Here is a 16,294-nt window from a genome sequence, read left to right on the forward strand (position 1 = left end):
AGTGGAAATTGCTTTTCATTGACGCAAAAGTATAATTTCACCTTTAAATACTATTTTCTAAGTCAATGACTGAATCATCAGCCCGCTCGATTGGCATCCCATCCACCACCCTAAACATTCACTCCCTTCACCACTGGTGCACTGTGGCTGCAGTGTGTATCATCTACAGGATGCACTGTAGCAATTCACCAAGGCTTCTTCAACAGCACCTCCCAAACCCGCGACCTCTACCACCTAGAAGGACAAGGGCAGCAGGCACATGGGAACAACACCACCTGCACGTTCCCCTCCAAGTCACACACCATCCCGACTTGGAAACATATCGCCGTTCCTTCATCGTCACTGGGTCAAAATCCTGGAACTCCCTACCTAACAGCACTGTGGGAGAACCTTCACCACACAGACTGCAGCGGTTCAAGAAGGCGGCTCACCACCACCTTCTCAAGGGCAATTAGGGATGGGCAATAAATGCTGGCCTTGCCAGCGACGTCCACATCCCATGAACGAATAAAAAAAAATTCTACGAACACCGTCATTTGGGCTTGCCAGTATGCTAAAGATAGAACAAATTTGCATTTATAAAGGTGCCTTTCATATCCTCTGGATGTCCCATAGTGATTCACATTCAATGGCTTACTCTTTAAGTGTAGTCACTGTTGATAGGTAGGCAAATGCGACAGTCAATTTGTGCAAAGCAAGGTCCCTTAAGCAGAAAATGAGATGAGTAACCAGTTAATCAGTTTGTGTGGTGGTGGTATTGGTTGAGGGAGGATTGTTGGCCAGGATGCCAGGAGAATTCTCTGCTCTTCTTCAAATGGGTGATATGAAATCTTTTATGTTCATCTGAACAGGCAGATGGGGCCTCAGTTTATCTTCATGGGGAAGGCTTGATGGACAAGCTGGTGTTTTCCTGCCCATCAATTTTGTATGTTCATATGATAAATGCAATACTATGGGGGTACATTTCCGACTACACACCAGGGTTGGGGAGCTTCACCCGCTGCCAGTGCAAATCATGGGTGTGCTTTAACTTTACAATACACATCGGCAGCGGGTGAGGTTTCCTGCCGGTAGTGGATACTCGGAAATTATCCCTATCATACTATGTTTGTGGAGATATGAAGATTCTGAAGGCAGTGGTATCTTGCTAATTTCATATTTTCTTCATTTGTTCAGCCTCTACATACAAAGCAGGAAATTCCTCCATGCCACAGGGAAAAAAAAGTCACAAGTAGGACACTCCCTTTCAAATTTCACATTTCAGTCCTGCAATCTACTCCACTCCTCCCACACTCTGCTGACTCTTTAGTCATATTTTGAATCAAACTCTCAGTTCCTTTTCCTCATGCAGCAATACTTTATGTGTTATCTTCCATAACAAAAGGAGCAGCTTATTTGTTTATCAGTGGATTTTACTTTTCGATCATTTAAATTATTTTGGTAGTTTCCAAAATTGCTGCAGTAACTGCATTGTTTCCTACAATTGGCACTTAGCTTTTGTTGAGTTTTTCAAACTTTTAAAGCTCATGTGGTGCATAATTAGCATTAAAGGTTACAGGTCTTCTGGGATTTTGGAGCCATTCAGGCTTCAATTTTCAATTTTCAGAGTGTATTTTGGGTTAGTGCTTGATGCCAGGACCTGTTCATGGAACCTTTCCAGTCATATATTTCACTTGACCCTGGTGTGCTCCACCTAGTCGCAATATTTTCATATGCATGCACGTCAACCATCACTGACTCCAGGATTTGGGGATTTTATGCATGTCAGCATTTGCTGTCAAAATAAACACAGACTAGGCCTCCTTCCCTTTAATACTGCTCTGACCTGAGTCCTGCTGCTAATGGAATTGACCATGGTCACTGCGTATTGTCGGCTGGAATTCTCACAAGAACAGGAATTATGTCTACAGTACGCAGTGGCTGGAATCACTTTCATTCGCAGCAGCATGTAGGAGCGGTACTGAGGGAGAGGGTAAAGGAAAAATGAAAAGAAGGGTGCAGAGCTGGAAGAGGTGCTTTTGGGGCGAGGGGAGAGGTGGCATTTTAGAGTGAGGAAGATGAGCACCAGCATTAACTGAGAAGGGTAAAGAGTGTATGCTTGAACTTGAGGGGAGTGGAAGAGTGACAGCTTGAACGGAACTGTTTGGAAGGGATAAAGGGTGCCATCTTTAACTGTGGGGGGAGAAGAATGCCAGCTTGAATGGAGGGTGGAAGAAGAGTAGCAGCTTGAATTGGAGGAGGTGCCAGGTTAAATTCAGGGGTGAACTAGAAATGTGAGGAGTTACATGGGGTACAGTGTCTCCGTGAACTAAATCCAGAGGAGGTAAACTGCATCTGTAAACGGATGTTTTGCTGTGCGAGGAAATGTTGTGTTACCTTTAAGGCAAATAATGTTTGTTCAAAATCCAAATGTTACTTTGCTTTTTTTAAGATTAAAAGCCTATCAATTGTGAAGTATAAAAGTGCTAAAAGTTAACCTGAATGCATAATTTTTAGTGTAAATATTTGAATATTTCTGGACCACCCTTCCCATACAAGTTTTCACCTTCAGGTTTGTATGCACTTTCATTTTTTCTTCCGCTACAAATTAAGGAATGTTGTGTATACCTACAGTTTAAGTTACAAAGCAAATGTCATAGCTTAGAATCAGGACCTTTGGGGGGCTGTGTCAGCTTTTGCTGGTTTTCCAGTTTGGCATGTATACGCATGTCACTGTAAAAGGATTTTGGACTTCTAATTCAATTCATCGAGTGCACGGAGACCTCGGGAACCAATTCAGTAAGACCCCCCTTCAACCTTCAGGTCATAAAGGGAGTTGAGTGTTAGGAGTGCTTAGCCAAGCATTGCCCCTGAGATGCAGTGGTCGATCTCTATTCTGCTGTAACTTGCAATGGCTGGGTGAAGGCATCAACGTCTTTAGGATCTCATAACACCTCCTCCGGTATCATCTACTAAGGTACAACACAGAATCTGTTGTCTGCCTCTGGACCAGCATCGATCAACATCAGCATTGGTCACATAACCAGTGTATTAATTAACCAAGACTGAGATGATTGCTTTGCCTCCATTGTCATGGCAGTTAACTTGGATCCTAAGCTGATATCCATACAGATGCATTTTGACACTGAGCAATAACCCATCAGCAGCACTCCTTAAAGAGGCATAAACCAAAGGCAAAGGTGCCAAATGAGAAAACTACCACTGGGGCTGCAGGTACTTCCTTCTCAGCATTCATCATTCTTGACACGGACACATATTTTGGCTGATGACTAAAAGACTCAAATGCTACTCAAAGTGTCATCATCTGTAGCCACCTTATACTTAGTTAAATTAGTTGATTTTGATATAGTACAGGAAGCTGTTTCTGTCAAATAAGTTGCAAAATTTAAACGGTCAAAAAAATCGTTGAAAACTGAGAATACCATCCAAAATCTAGTCTTCTATTTGATAGAAAACAAGCAGAGAGGCAAGATCTGTAGTTCATTACCACTGTTAGTTATTATTTCTGTATTTGTGTTAATGTTCTGAAAATGATGTCAAATATATAAATTGAAATAATGCATCACATATGTCTGAGAATACCCTAAGCTGTGTGAACAAGATAATTCATCCATGTAATAAAATTTTTGTGACTATCATATCAATCAGACTTGATCAAATTTCTATTCTCTCATTCATTAAGTGTGCAGTGATTGTGTTAATCTGCTTTTTCTAATTGATTATTTCCTGCTTTGGTTAACTCACCAATCACACTGCACAAAAATTGTTTTTTAATTGTACATTAAAACAATCACATTTCACAGCAAGAATCTACTAGTAGATAATACATTTGAGACAGAAAAGTATTGAATTTGAAGAAGGAGTTAAAAAGGGAGATGTTGCTGGGTCTGCACCCAGGCGAACTGGAATATTGGAAAATCAGGTAGGTTGGAGCACGCGTCTGCAAAGGAACCCACCTGATTTTGTGATACTCCCTGCGCTCAAGTGATCCAATGTACCGGAGCGCAGATCCAGGAACATCTCCCCTTCAGACTTAATGTCTATTTTTGAGAGTAGCGAAATTCTCAAATAAAATACTGAAAGAAAAACCTGAGATGTGAGCTTATGGAAGCTTAAGACACAATTTATCAGAGGCAGATGTAAGGAAGCATGGGCCTCCATAAATCTGGGGCTCAATTTCTAAGTAGGTCTAAGCCTTTAGAAGCCTGGAATTTGATTTATCAAGAGCCCAGTATACATTTGTGACTGTGATGAGTACAGGTACACATTTACTTATTTATGTACTTTAAAAAAATGTTTCTGTGCCTTCAACCCATCCAGCCCTGCCACACCGATAGCCTGGCCTCATCTGTGGTTTATGAGCAATGCAACAGGACATGCAAGAATAATTATGAAGTTACCATTTTTAATTAATCATCCATTAAAATACACTGGTAAAAATGATTTACTGCCATTTGCAGCCTTTGTTTTATCTGTTGAAAGGGATTTTTACAAATCAATTATAATTATTTGGTTAAATAATGCGCAAGTTCCCACCTGGATAATTCTTAATCTTTTTCTTTTGTGCTAACCCGTGAGCAATAAAATCATGCATCCTCTGACCAAAAGCCAAAGATTGGCGGACTCGCAGTCGGTCTTGGTTCCAGAGACCAAAAGCAGCATCCCGCTCCCTCTGACTTATCTCTGTAAAAATAAGGCACAACTACCTGCTGTAACTTCCACAACAATCAGAATTCAGAATTTTCAAAGATAAGAAAGTTTAAAGCTTTGAATAACTAACCCTGCCTATCAAGGAGCTGTAATGAAGGCAGATGATAGATGGCATAAAGGCGATAATCGTGATCCTGTGTCAAAGGATTATTGAATAAGTCTGAAAGAGAATGAAATTTACAACTTAAAAAAAATGAAGTTATTATGTTTGTGTTCACAGCTTAATATTTAAATGCTCAAGTATGTTTTGATTCTTTGATAATCCAGGAAAGTAAGTGTACTGGTTTAATTTGGCACCAATGTGTATGTTTTTCATTTGAAAGCCTTGATAAGAGATGAGATAATGGTGCACTGGGGGACATTTTCAATGTATTGTTATCAAATGGAGATCTTCATTTAGAGCTAATCAAGAAAAGATTTGCTTCTGATGGTTCAGCAACAATGTTTCGTGGAGTTATACAGACCCTGATCTGTCTTCTGTTAGTTGATTGCACCTAGGATGCTGCTAGAGATGCTGCATGATTGAGCTTGGCTGTTATGGCTCACATGGTCATACAGGCTGTTGACACTTGCTGTTAAGACTTTACTTAGGCAAAGTACAGATAGATGGAAATGTAGCCCAAGTGTCAATGCTTTCAGGAGTATCCGAAAGACAAAAATTAGTAAGAAAATAAAAAAAGAACAGGAGATTACAGTCTTACGTCCTTTTCTTTTAAAAAGCACCACAACATAGAACAATTTTAGCAGTTTTCTTTAGTTGCCAGCATAAACATTTTCACATCTTTCAGACCTATGACTTCTTAGAATTATATTGTTGAACTGAAGTTAAACTGGGTTTATTTTAAGGAAAAACATTTGGCAATTTTTAATATTTGTTTACAAACACATGGTACAATTATGTAAATTATATCAGCACATCACTTTTGCGCGATTAGGACAAAAATCCTCCATTGCATTTCTGGCTCTTTCCTCTTTCCAAACAAAAAATTTGCCAAACACTTTTTAAAGAAGATTTTGACCAATTCTCCTGGGACATATTTTTGTGTTGTGGACTCAAAATCAATGTTGCCTAAAAGACATTTAATTACTTAGGAGCCACAGCAGCTATCTGATTTACTGTGAGCAGCGCATTTTTTAATACACACAACACATAGAAATATTTTTGTAGCTCAACAATATCCATTTATTCTGACCTGGATACATGTCATTAATAACTAGGGGTCCCAATGTGACCACTTGATTGTGCCACTAAAGTAGTACATTCAATCTCCTAGGTGTGAATCAGTTCAATCTTCGATCACTGTTGTCAGGAAACACGTAGCACAAGTGCATAGCAGCACTTTTGTGGCTCTTTGCTTCACATTGGCCCAGAAATTGCTGGAGCGGGGCATCCCGTGCCATTAGATATTTTTCCACACCCTTCAGCTTGAGAATTTTTTGAGCCACAAATTGCTGGAAGTGAGAGTTGATAACGACATGGCGAGATCAACGGGGCATCTGGGACCTTGGTGAACAATGGGACCAACAATCTATCTCCTTAACCAATAAGATTTAAGGATAGAGAAAGAAAGAGGATGATGGAGAAGGAAATAGGATGAATTAGAGTCAAATCAGCTACAGAAAGAGAAATAAGGAGAGGGAAAGAAAGATTGGATTAAAAGAGAGAAAAAAGAGACAGAAAGGGAAAGTAAGAAAAAAAATAAAATTTTAAATTTTAAATTTTTAAAACCCCTAGGAACAATTTACTACCTACAGGAATGAGATGCCACAGTTTCAACTGTTCCCTTTCTGGGCTGAAGAAGTTGAGTAGCATTGCAGGAACATAAATCTTGACATTAAACTAGCATGATGGGGGGGATAGATGTGGTAGCATTAACAAAAGCCTAAAGATAAAAGAAACAGGAGATGAGTGTAAAGGTCAGACCAGGGTAAGGAATAAAGATAACATAAATGGTCAAGGAACAAATACAGTTATAAATCAGAAGTATAAAAGGACTGTTAAAAATAAAGTAAAAGGAATAACTTTTAAAGACAAATTAAAATGCCTGTACAGCAATGTACACAGCGTCCAAAATAAAACGGGGGAACTGGGGGCAATAATCCGTAGCGAGGAACAGATGTATTAGGAATAACTGAATCATGGCTACATAAAGAACAGGACTGGCAACTAAATATTGCAGATTATAACATAATCAGAAAGGATAGGGAAGGAAGAAGGGGGTAGAGTAGCTGTATTAATTAGAGATAACATAATGGCAGTAGAAAAAAGGGACATAACTAACAGTAGGATAGAAACAGAATCCACATGGATTGAAATAAAAGATAAGGGATCAATTACGCTAGTAAGGGTATACTACAGACCGTCTAATAGTGGAAAGGAGGTGGAGGAAGAAATATGTAAGCAAATATCTGAAATGAGTAAGAGACATTGAATAATAATCATGGGAGATTTTAACTACCCCCAAATAAACTGGCAAGAAGAGGTAGGTATAGGGGTACAGGGAATTGAGTTTTTACAATGTGTACAAGACGCCTTTCTTACCCAGTATGTAACCCAGCAAGAGAGGAACTCCTGCTGGATCTAGTAATGGGAAATGAACCAGAACACATAAGAGAAGTAAGCACAGAGGAACATCTAGGCAATAGCGATCACAACATAATAAGATTTAAGATAAAGATTAAGAAGGACATAAGTAAGTCAAGGACAAAGTAATAGATTGGGAAAAAATGATTTTAAGATGATGAGAATGGAACTAGGGAAGGTAAACTGGAAAAAATTACTGACAAAGAAATAGAACTGCAGTAGAAAACATTTAAAACGGTGATCAATAGAGTCCAGACCAGAAGAAATATATTGAACTAAAAAGCAAGAACAAACAAGCCAGTAATGACACACCGTGGATGAATAAAGAAATAAGGGCAAAATTGAAACTAAAGAAAAAGGCACACACTAAGTACAGAGACAACAAAGGAGAGGATGACAAAAGGGAATACAAAAAGTTTAGGAAAGAAGTCAAAAAGAGAACATGAAATTAAATTTTCGAGGAATATAAAAAGAAATAGTAAAGTATTCTACAGACACATAAATAACAAAAGAAAAATCAGGATAGGGATAGGGCCACTAAGGGATGCACAAGATAAACTCACAGGTAATGTCAGCAAAATGGCAGAAATATTAAATAATTACTTTGGCTCAGTATTTACCAGGGAGACCAACATGAAGAGATCAAAAAAGATATGAAGACATTTAAGATAGAAAGGGGGAGATAATTGATAAATTAATAAAATTTAGAGAGGATAAAACCCCTGGTCCAGATGGATTGCATCCACGCATATTAAACGAAGTTAGGGACGAGATAGCAGAGGTGCTATTACATATATAAAAATTCATTAGAAAAGGGAATAGTGCCAGAGGACTGGTGGACAGCTAATGTGTTCGTATGTTTAAAAAGGGAGATAGAACAAGTTCAGGGAACTATAGACCAATTAGCTTAACATCAATGGTAGGAAAGATAATGGAATCCTTACCAAAGATGTAATGGAAAAACCTCTAGAAACCGAAAGTATAATAAAGAATAGTCAGCTAGTCAGCACAGATTTCAATAGGGAAGGTCATGCTTGACCAACCTTACTGAATTCTTTGAAAATGTAACAGAAAGGGTAGACAAAGGTAATGAAGTAGATGTAATATATTTGGATTTTCAAAAGGCCTTCGAAAGGATACCAAGTAGTAGACTCATGACTAAGGTCACAGCATGTGGAGTCAGTAGCCAAATGGATAGCAAGTTGGCTACAAAACAGAAAACAGAGAGTAGAGTTAAAGGTAGTTACTCAGACTGGCAATAGGTGGGAAGTGGTGTTCCACAAGGATCGGTGCTGGGACAAACAATTTGTCAATCCAAACAATTTGGATTCGGGAATCGGAAGTCCAATTTCAAAATTTGCAGATGACACCAAATTATAGTTAACACTGAGGAGGACTGCGACAAAATACAGGAAGGCATTAATAAACTTGCAGAATCGGCGTGTAATTGGCAAATGAATTTCAATATAGATAAGTGTGAGGTGGTACATTTTGGTAGGAAGAATAAGGAGGCCACATACTCCTTGGAAAATAAGAGTCTAATTGTGGTCGAGGAGCAGATGGATCTGGGGGTACAGATACACAAATCACTAAAAGTAGCGATGCAGGCTAATAAGGTCATAAATAAAAAGCAATAAAAACAATAAACAAAAGGGTTCATTTCTAGAGGGAAAAAATTGAAAAGCAGGGAAGTTATGTTAAACATGTAAAGAACCTTGGTTAGACCACACTTGGAGTACATATTATAAAAAGGATATAGAGGCACTGGAGAAGGTGCAAAAAAGATTTACTAAGATGATACCAGAATTGAAAGGTTATACCTATCAAGAAAGATTGAACAGCCTGGGGCTCTTTTCTGTAGAAAAGAGAAAGCTGAGGGGTGTCCTGATAATGAAAGGGTTTGATAGGGTAGTTGTAGAGAAGATATTTCTACTTATGGGGGAGTCCAAAACTAGAGGTCATCAATATAAGGTAGTCACTAATAAATCCAATAGGAATAATAAAAAAAATCCAATAGAGAATTCAGGAGAAACTGCTTTACCCAAAGAGTGGTAAATAAGAATGTGGAACGTGCTACCACAAGGAGTAGTTGAGGCAAATAGCACAAATGTATTTAAGGGGAAGCTAGATAATAATACGAAGGAGAAAGGAATAGAAAGGAATGCTGATAGGGTTAGATGAAGTAGGGAGGGAAGAGGCTCATGTGGAGCATAAATGTCGGCTTAGACCAGTTGGGTCGAATGGCCTGTTTCTGCACTGTAGACTCAATGTAACTCAATGTAATTGTCTACCAAAGAAGTACAATAACAGCAAGCATATTTACACTTTTGAATGACGCAAAAGGAAGAGAAAATTATGGGGTAAGTTGCCATTAACACCATTAATTATGTAACATTAAATTTTCCTGGGACTTTTGTGACACTCCGCCGTTACCCTTGCTGTAAACAGTTAAAAAGTAATTATCATAGCTCCCCCCCCCCCCCATTAAAATCAATGGTGATCAGCAATTTAAGCATTTTTTTAACCAGCCATGGGCATGAATTGAATATTATAAGAACATAAGAAATAGGAGCAGGAGTAGGCCAATCGGCCCTTCGAGCCTGCTCCGCCATTTAATAAGATCATGGCTGATCTGAACCTAACCTCAAATCTAAATTCATGTCCAATTTCCTGCCCGCTCCCCATAACCCCTAATTCCCTTTACTTCTAGGAATCTGTCTATTTCTGCTTTGAACTTATTCAATGATGTAGCTTCCACAGCTTCCTGGGGCAGCAAATTCCACAGACCTACCACCCTCTGAGTGAAGAAGTTTCCCCTCATCTCAGTTTTGAAGGAGCAGCCCCTTATTCTAAGATTATGCCCCCTAGTTCTAGTTTCACCCATCCTTGGGAACATCCTCACCGCATCCACCCGATCAAGCCCCTTCACAATCTTATATGTTTCAATAAGATCGCCTCTCATTCTTCTGAACTCCAATGAGTGGAGTCCCAATCTACTCAACCTCTCCTCATATGTCCGCCCCCTCATCCCCGGGATTAACCGAATGAACCTTCTTTGTACTGCCTCGAGATGCCTTTTCTTAAGTATGGAGACCAAAACTGTATGCAGTATTCCAGGTGTGGTCTCACCAATACCTTATATAACTGCAGCAATACCTCCCTGTTTTTATATTCTATCCCCCTAGCAATAAAAGCCAACATTCCGTTGGCTTTCTTGATCACCTGCTGCACCTGCATACTAACTTTTGATTTTCTTGCATTAGGACCCCCAGATCCCTTTGTACTGCAGTACTTTCCAGTCTCTTGCCATCAAGATAATAACTTGCTCTCTGGTTTTTCCTGCCAAAGTGCATAACCTCACATTTTCCAATGTTGTATTGCATCTGCCAAATCTCCGCCCACTCACCCAGCCTGTCTATATCCCCCTGCAGGTTTTTTATGTCCTCCTCACTCTCTACTTTCCCTCCCATCTTTGATATGTTACACTCGGTCCCCTCCTCCAAATCGTTAATATAGATTGTAAAGAGTTGGGGACCCAGCACCGACCCCTGCGGAACACCACTGGCTACTGGTTGCCAGTCCGAGAATAAACCATTTATTCCAACTCTCTGCTTCCTGTTAGATAACCAATCCTCCACCCATGCCAGAATATTACCCCCAATCCAGTGATTCTTTATCTTGAGCAATAATCTTTTATGTGGCACCTTGTCGAATGCCTTCTGGAAGTCTAAATACACTACGTCCACTGGTTCCCCTTTATCCACCCTGTACGTTATGTCCTCAAAGAACTCAAGCAAATTTGTCAGACATGACTTCCCCTTCGTAAAGCCATGCTGACTTTGTCCTATATTATGTAGGCATCAATTCAAAATAATCAACAGAATGAGAAAATTAAGTTGCAGAAAGCCATTTAAAAACCTATTGGTATTATGGAAATGTTTATAAAATAAAATCTAATTTTAAGTAAGTAGCAATAAGGTTTATCTTTATCTATTTCTATTTTAATAGTTTTTGCTGTATGTGGCCTGTGCCAAGTGCCAGGATATGGATTCAGGCCCACCATATTAAATGAGTTTGATACCCCTGAGACAGACGGTTTTACTTACTTAATGTGTGCATCCACCTCAAATTCCTGAACTCTGTTATGGTCTGCTCCACCTTAGTAAGCCAATTGTTTTGTAGCATCAATATATGTAATGATTTCAAATGCTTCAGAGCACCTACAATATAAGGCACATTGAAAAATAGATTCATGCAAACTTCAGCTCATTCACAACCTTGTGTTCAGAAAGTTTATCACCTAATGATTATGGTACTGAACCAGCAACCTAGAGATCATGAGTTCAAATCCGACCATGACAAGCTATACAATTTAATTCAATAAATCTGGTAATTTATGGGCTGTTTTAATGTAATAACCCAACTGGTTCACTGATGCCCTTCAGGATAGGGAACTTGCCAGCTTTACCTGGTCTGGCCTACATGTGACACCAGTCCCACACTCTGTGGTTCACTTGTAATGCCTAATGAAATGGCCTAGCAAGCCATCCAGCAATGGCCATGCCAGTTTCACCCACATCCCAGGAACAAAAATTAAGAAAAAAACTAGTCGACTTCCCATGCATGGCACATGGGTTAAGACCAAGTGTAGTCTTCCAGTGAAAAGGGTTAGGAGGTGGAAGATAATTGGACCAGGTCGAGCAACATAATCCAGACCCCATTTTAAGGTTATAAATTCTGTCCTTGTCTTTCCATATTGCCATTATAAATTCATGAGCTAGTGGTGGCACTGTAGTACCTCCAATGGGAGGAGGATGCAATTACAACATGACAAGTTCACACAGTTAGTTTCCACTATAGATGTAGAGAAAGGAATAGAAATATAGAAACATAGAAAATAGGAGCAAGAGGAGGCCATTCAGCCCTTCGGGCCTGCTCCGCCATTCAAAATGATCATGGCTGATCGTCTAACTCAGTACCCTGTTCCCACTTTTTCCCATATCCCTTGATCCCTTTAGCATTAGAATTTACAATGGAAAAGGTTGATGGGAAGAGAACGCAGATGTACTGTAAGTTTTTTAAATATATTATAGATATTGGTCCAGATTTTCCTGGGGGCTTGTGCCATTGAAATGGTGCATCTATGATGTAGGAATCCTTGAGCAGTGCAAAAGAAACAGCAAATTATGGAGTAAGTTGCCATTAATACCATTAATTATGCCACTCCATATTTTCCTGGGACTTCTGTGACATTCTGCCGTTATCCTTGCTGAAAACAGTTAAACGGTAACTATCATAGCTCTGCCTCCCCCCCAACCCGCCTTTAAAATCAATGGTGATGATGATTTTCCTGAATTTAAGCCAGTTTTCATGCCACTGCCACTTGGACTTAAAAATAATGGTGCGGTAGACCCTGCCGTGGCGTGATTTGTTGACTTTGAATGCATTCTCTGATTGCATTTAAATGACGTGTTAATGGGTACATTGCTGTGTTTGCTGAATCTAATTGATTTCTGATTTTCTGAGAAACAAATGGGTTGAATATATTTTAGCGGAACCTAACCTACTTTATTTCCTCATACTTTGATCTGCAGGCTACTATTTAAAATGTAATTATCATAGCTCCTTATTAAAGTCCAGACTGAATCCTCAGAAAATCTTCACAACAGTAAATCACATGAGTAATAGTTTATATCAAAAATGAAAGAGAGAAATAAGAATTTGCAACAAGGGAGACAGCTAATAACTTCTGTTAACTATATTAAACATGTTGTCCTTGAAAATAATCTTAACTTTTTGATTACATGGGGTGATTATGTGAAGCTTGAAATGGTCAGCAATGAAAAAAAAAATCATACACAAAATATTTAAGAATTAGATGTGTAAAAGTGAACTTAAAAAAAAATTATAAAAATATTCTAACTGAAAACATTGTAAACAGTCAGTTCTGAGGAAGGGTCTATACCCGAAACATCGACTTTTGTTCTCTCCATAGATGCTGCTTGATCTACTGAGTGTTTCCAGCATTTTCCACTTTTGTTTCAGATTTTCAGCATCTACAGTATTTTGCTTTTTGTACAAAAATATTCTCCTGGTAATAGAAGTGACAAACAACATGATGTATCTAGAGTTACAAACTAAAAAAAAACCTGAAAAAATCTTACAAAATACATAAATCAGCAAACAATACAATTCAAAATTAACCGCAGTCATGAAAAGACGTATTGTACCTGTTATATCAGTGAGCAGGTTGTTGTGTAAGTATAGTTCTTTGAGGTGAGAATTCGTTCTCAAGAAATTTAAATGTTTAATCTATAATAAACAAATAGTAACAGAATCATTCAATAATAGCAAAAAAAAGTCAATAGAGACAGGTTACAATTCAAAATTAATAAAATATTAATAGAAAAGGTATGGTATGGTCATGTTAAAGACCACTCACTTTCATTTGTAATCATGGTGTACAAAATGCTGTTATTGAGGTACAGTTCTTAAGTAATTTCACACAATTATTTGATTGGTGTTTGCTAATAAATCAAATTGTAACAGTGAAATCTACCAGAAAACTATTTTGAACTAGAATAGAGTCAGAGACAGCAACGTCATATGAATAGAATTTACCTTTTGAGGTACAAATGTTTCAACAGAATCTTTGTCATTTTATAGCGCAGCATTGCAGAAACTAAGACTACCTGTAAAACCCACCTTCAAAATTACATTTCTCTTTCAATGTTATAAAATAACATTCATCTTTTGATTCAGGTTTCATGCCAACGGGGAAACTAAAGCAAAATTAACAACCATTTGTTCACATTGTTTAAACACATAGGCCTAGAATCTGAATGACACCACACCCGTTTCTCGGCACCTACACCTCCGGTATAGCAGGCAGGAAGCGTGCGCTCATTATGAGCCAGAAGTGCGCCTCCTGCCATATTGGTATAGGCAAACAAATAGGCATCCAGGGTCTGTGCTTGAAACAGGCGGTAGGCCCTTTGCATATGCAAATAACGGTCCTATCTCCTGTTTGAGGCACCGTGGGATAAACTGGTTGCCTTGAATGCAGCTGGTGCCTGGCGGGCTGCATTCAGGAAAACCAGATCTACATGCTGCCTAACCGGCAGTCCTTAAAGGCAGGCTGCCACCAAAAAAGGTAAGTTTGTAAAAAATATTTATCTGAATGTGAAGCCAGGAGGAGTAGTGGTGCCATGTGCTCCTTTCAGGATGTAGCAGGTGAGATCAGTGATAAATAACAGTCTACCGCTGTATCAGGGAGGTCACCGAGGCTCTCTACAAATATAAACACCAACACCAAATCCAAAACAAAAAACAAATTGATCAAACAACTCAATTCCATCTCAATCTAACAGTTAACAGAAATAATTATGAATCAGGAGCAACACCTACATCTTGTTCCCCATGGATACAGCAAATCAGGATGAGAGAGCACTAGGCTTCGTCCGAATTGCAGGCTTCCCCAAGATGCAAGGTTCAATAGACTGCTCCCAGATTGCCTTGTGCGCTCCCCATCACCATCCTGGCATCCTTATCAATCAAATGGGATTTCACTCTCACAACATTCAGCTGGTTTGCGACCAAAGGCAGCACATCATGCAGGTCTGTGCAGTAATCATGATTCATTCAACCTGCACCGGTCCCCTGTGCTGCCTTTATTCCAGCCAGACCATCAAATTACAGGCTGGCTACTGGGTGACAAGAGCTATCCCCTCCAGACATGGCTCATGACTCCTGTCAGGAACCCGGGCATAGCTGCAGAACCGGCCTACAATGAGAGCCATGCCGCCACCAGAAACGCGATCAAACAAATAATTGGTGTGCATAAGCAATGCTTCTGCTGTCTGGACCGTTCCAGAGGAGCTTTGCAATACAGCCCTGAGCAGGTATCCAGGTTTGTGCTCATCTGCTGTATGATCCATAACTTTGCCATTATGAGGAACCAGCCCATACCACCACCTGGGTAGGAAGAAGTGCAGCAGGAGCAGATGCAGGAGGAAGAGGAGCAAGAAGAGGAGGAAGTGCAGGAGCGGCATCATCCACCAGTGCCCCTAGCTGCCACAGCTCTCAGAGAGCAGCTCAACGAAGAGCACTTCACCTGAACCATCCCTTCCACCCCCAATACACCAACAGTCCCGCAATCATTATCACCACCGCCCTTGCTACCACCATCCAATTGACTTCCATCAGTCCAGCTTTATGTGTCTTCCCATCACTTCACTACAAATATAAACACCAACACCAAATCCAAAACAAAAAACAAATTGATCAAACAACTCAATTCCATCTCAATCTAAAAGTTAACAGAAATAATTATGAATCACCCTGTGCAAGCCCTTAGTGCCTGCCTTGAGTGCTTGTTTACCTGTCCTAGTGCTCCTATGAAGTTTTTCCCCAGTGGCTATAGATTTGGGGGTGGGGTGGAAGGCTACTGAGCTTCCATTGACGACACTTCAGTGGGCAACCTCAAGCAGCTCTGAGCTTTGAGAACCTGGCTGAAAACTACAGTGGGCTGCAACAGTCTGGCCCAGTTGTCTGCATGGCAATAACAAGGGCACTGACAGTGTGGGTGGCGGGGAAGCAGGCATGCTGTTGTTCTTAGAGAGAACAGCAGGTCACTCTCCTAGGACTGCACTTCAGCACCCCTCCGACTCTGTGCGAGAACAGAGTGCAGAAGTGACGTGATGCTCTGGAAGCCCTTGTCAACACTGGCCCCGAGAGCCAAGATGGCAGCTGTCAGAGCTTCCATGGCAGCTGTGAGAGCTAATGAGAGGTTCCACGATGGTGAGCGCCACTGTTGTGTTGATGGAGTTGACCGCTTGGTGCATGTTGGACAGAACGGTCTTCATGCTCTGCACGAGGACTTGACACAAGTTGGAGTTGGACTCCTCCATGCTCTGCGACATTGTGCGCAAGCTTGCTGGCAGGCTCCCCAGTGTACCTAGCATTTTCTGGTATATGCCTATCAGTCTTCTTTGGTAGCAT

At 40.0% G+C, this 16,294-nt stretch overlaps 1 protein-coding gene across 2 annotated transcripts in view; it reads right to left on the reverse strand.

The window, feature by feature from the left end:
* The window catches only part of LOC137334020 (leucine-rich repeat-containing protein 72), a 54,563-nt gene that overhangs the window by 14,102 nt on the left and 24,167 nt on the right, over positions 1-16,294 (reverse strand). Inside the window, exons 4-7 of one of the 2 annotated variants that reach the window (XM_067998434.1) lie at positions 13,525-13,606; positions 11,401-11,514; positions 4,781-4,870; positions 4,537-4,683 (exon numbers count right to left, since the gene is read on the reverse strand). In XM_067998434.1, coding sequence (XP_067854535.1) covers positions 4,537-4,683; positions 4,781-4,870; positions 11,401-11,514; positions 13,525-13,606 — 433 coding nt within the window. The remainder of the gene's footprint in view (positions 1-4,536; positions 4,684-4,780; positions 4,871-11,400; positions 11,515-13,524; positions 13,607-16,294) is intronic. The other variant, XM_067998443.1, reaches the window with a different exon arrangement.

Source organism: Heptranchias perlo, chromosome 2 (genome assembly GCF_035084215.1).
Source record: "Heptranchias perlo isolate sHepPer1 chromosome 2, sHepPer1.hap1, whole genome shotgun sequence".
Classification (NCBI taxonomy): Eukaryota; Metazoa; Chordata; class Chondrichthyes; order Hexanchiformes; family Hexanchidae; genus Heptranchias; species Heptranchias perlo.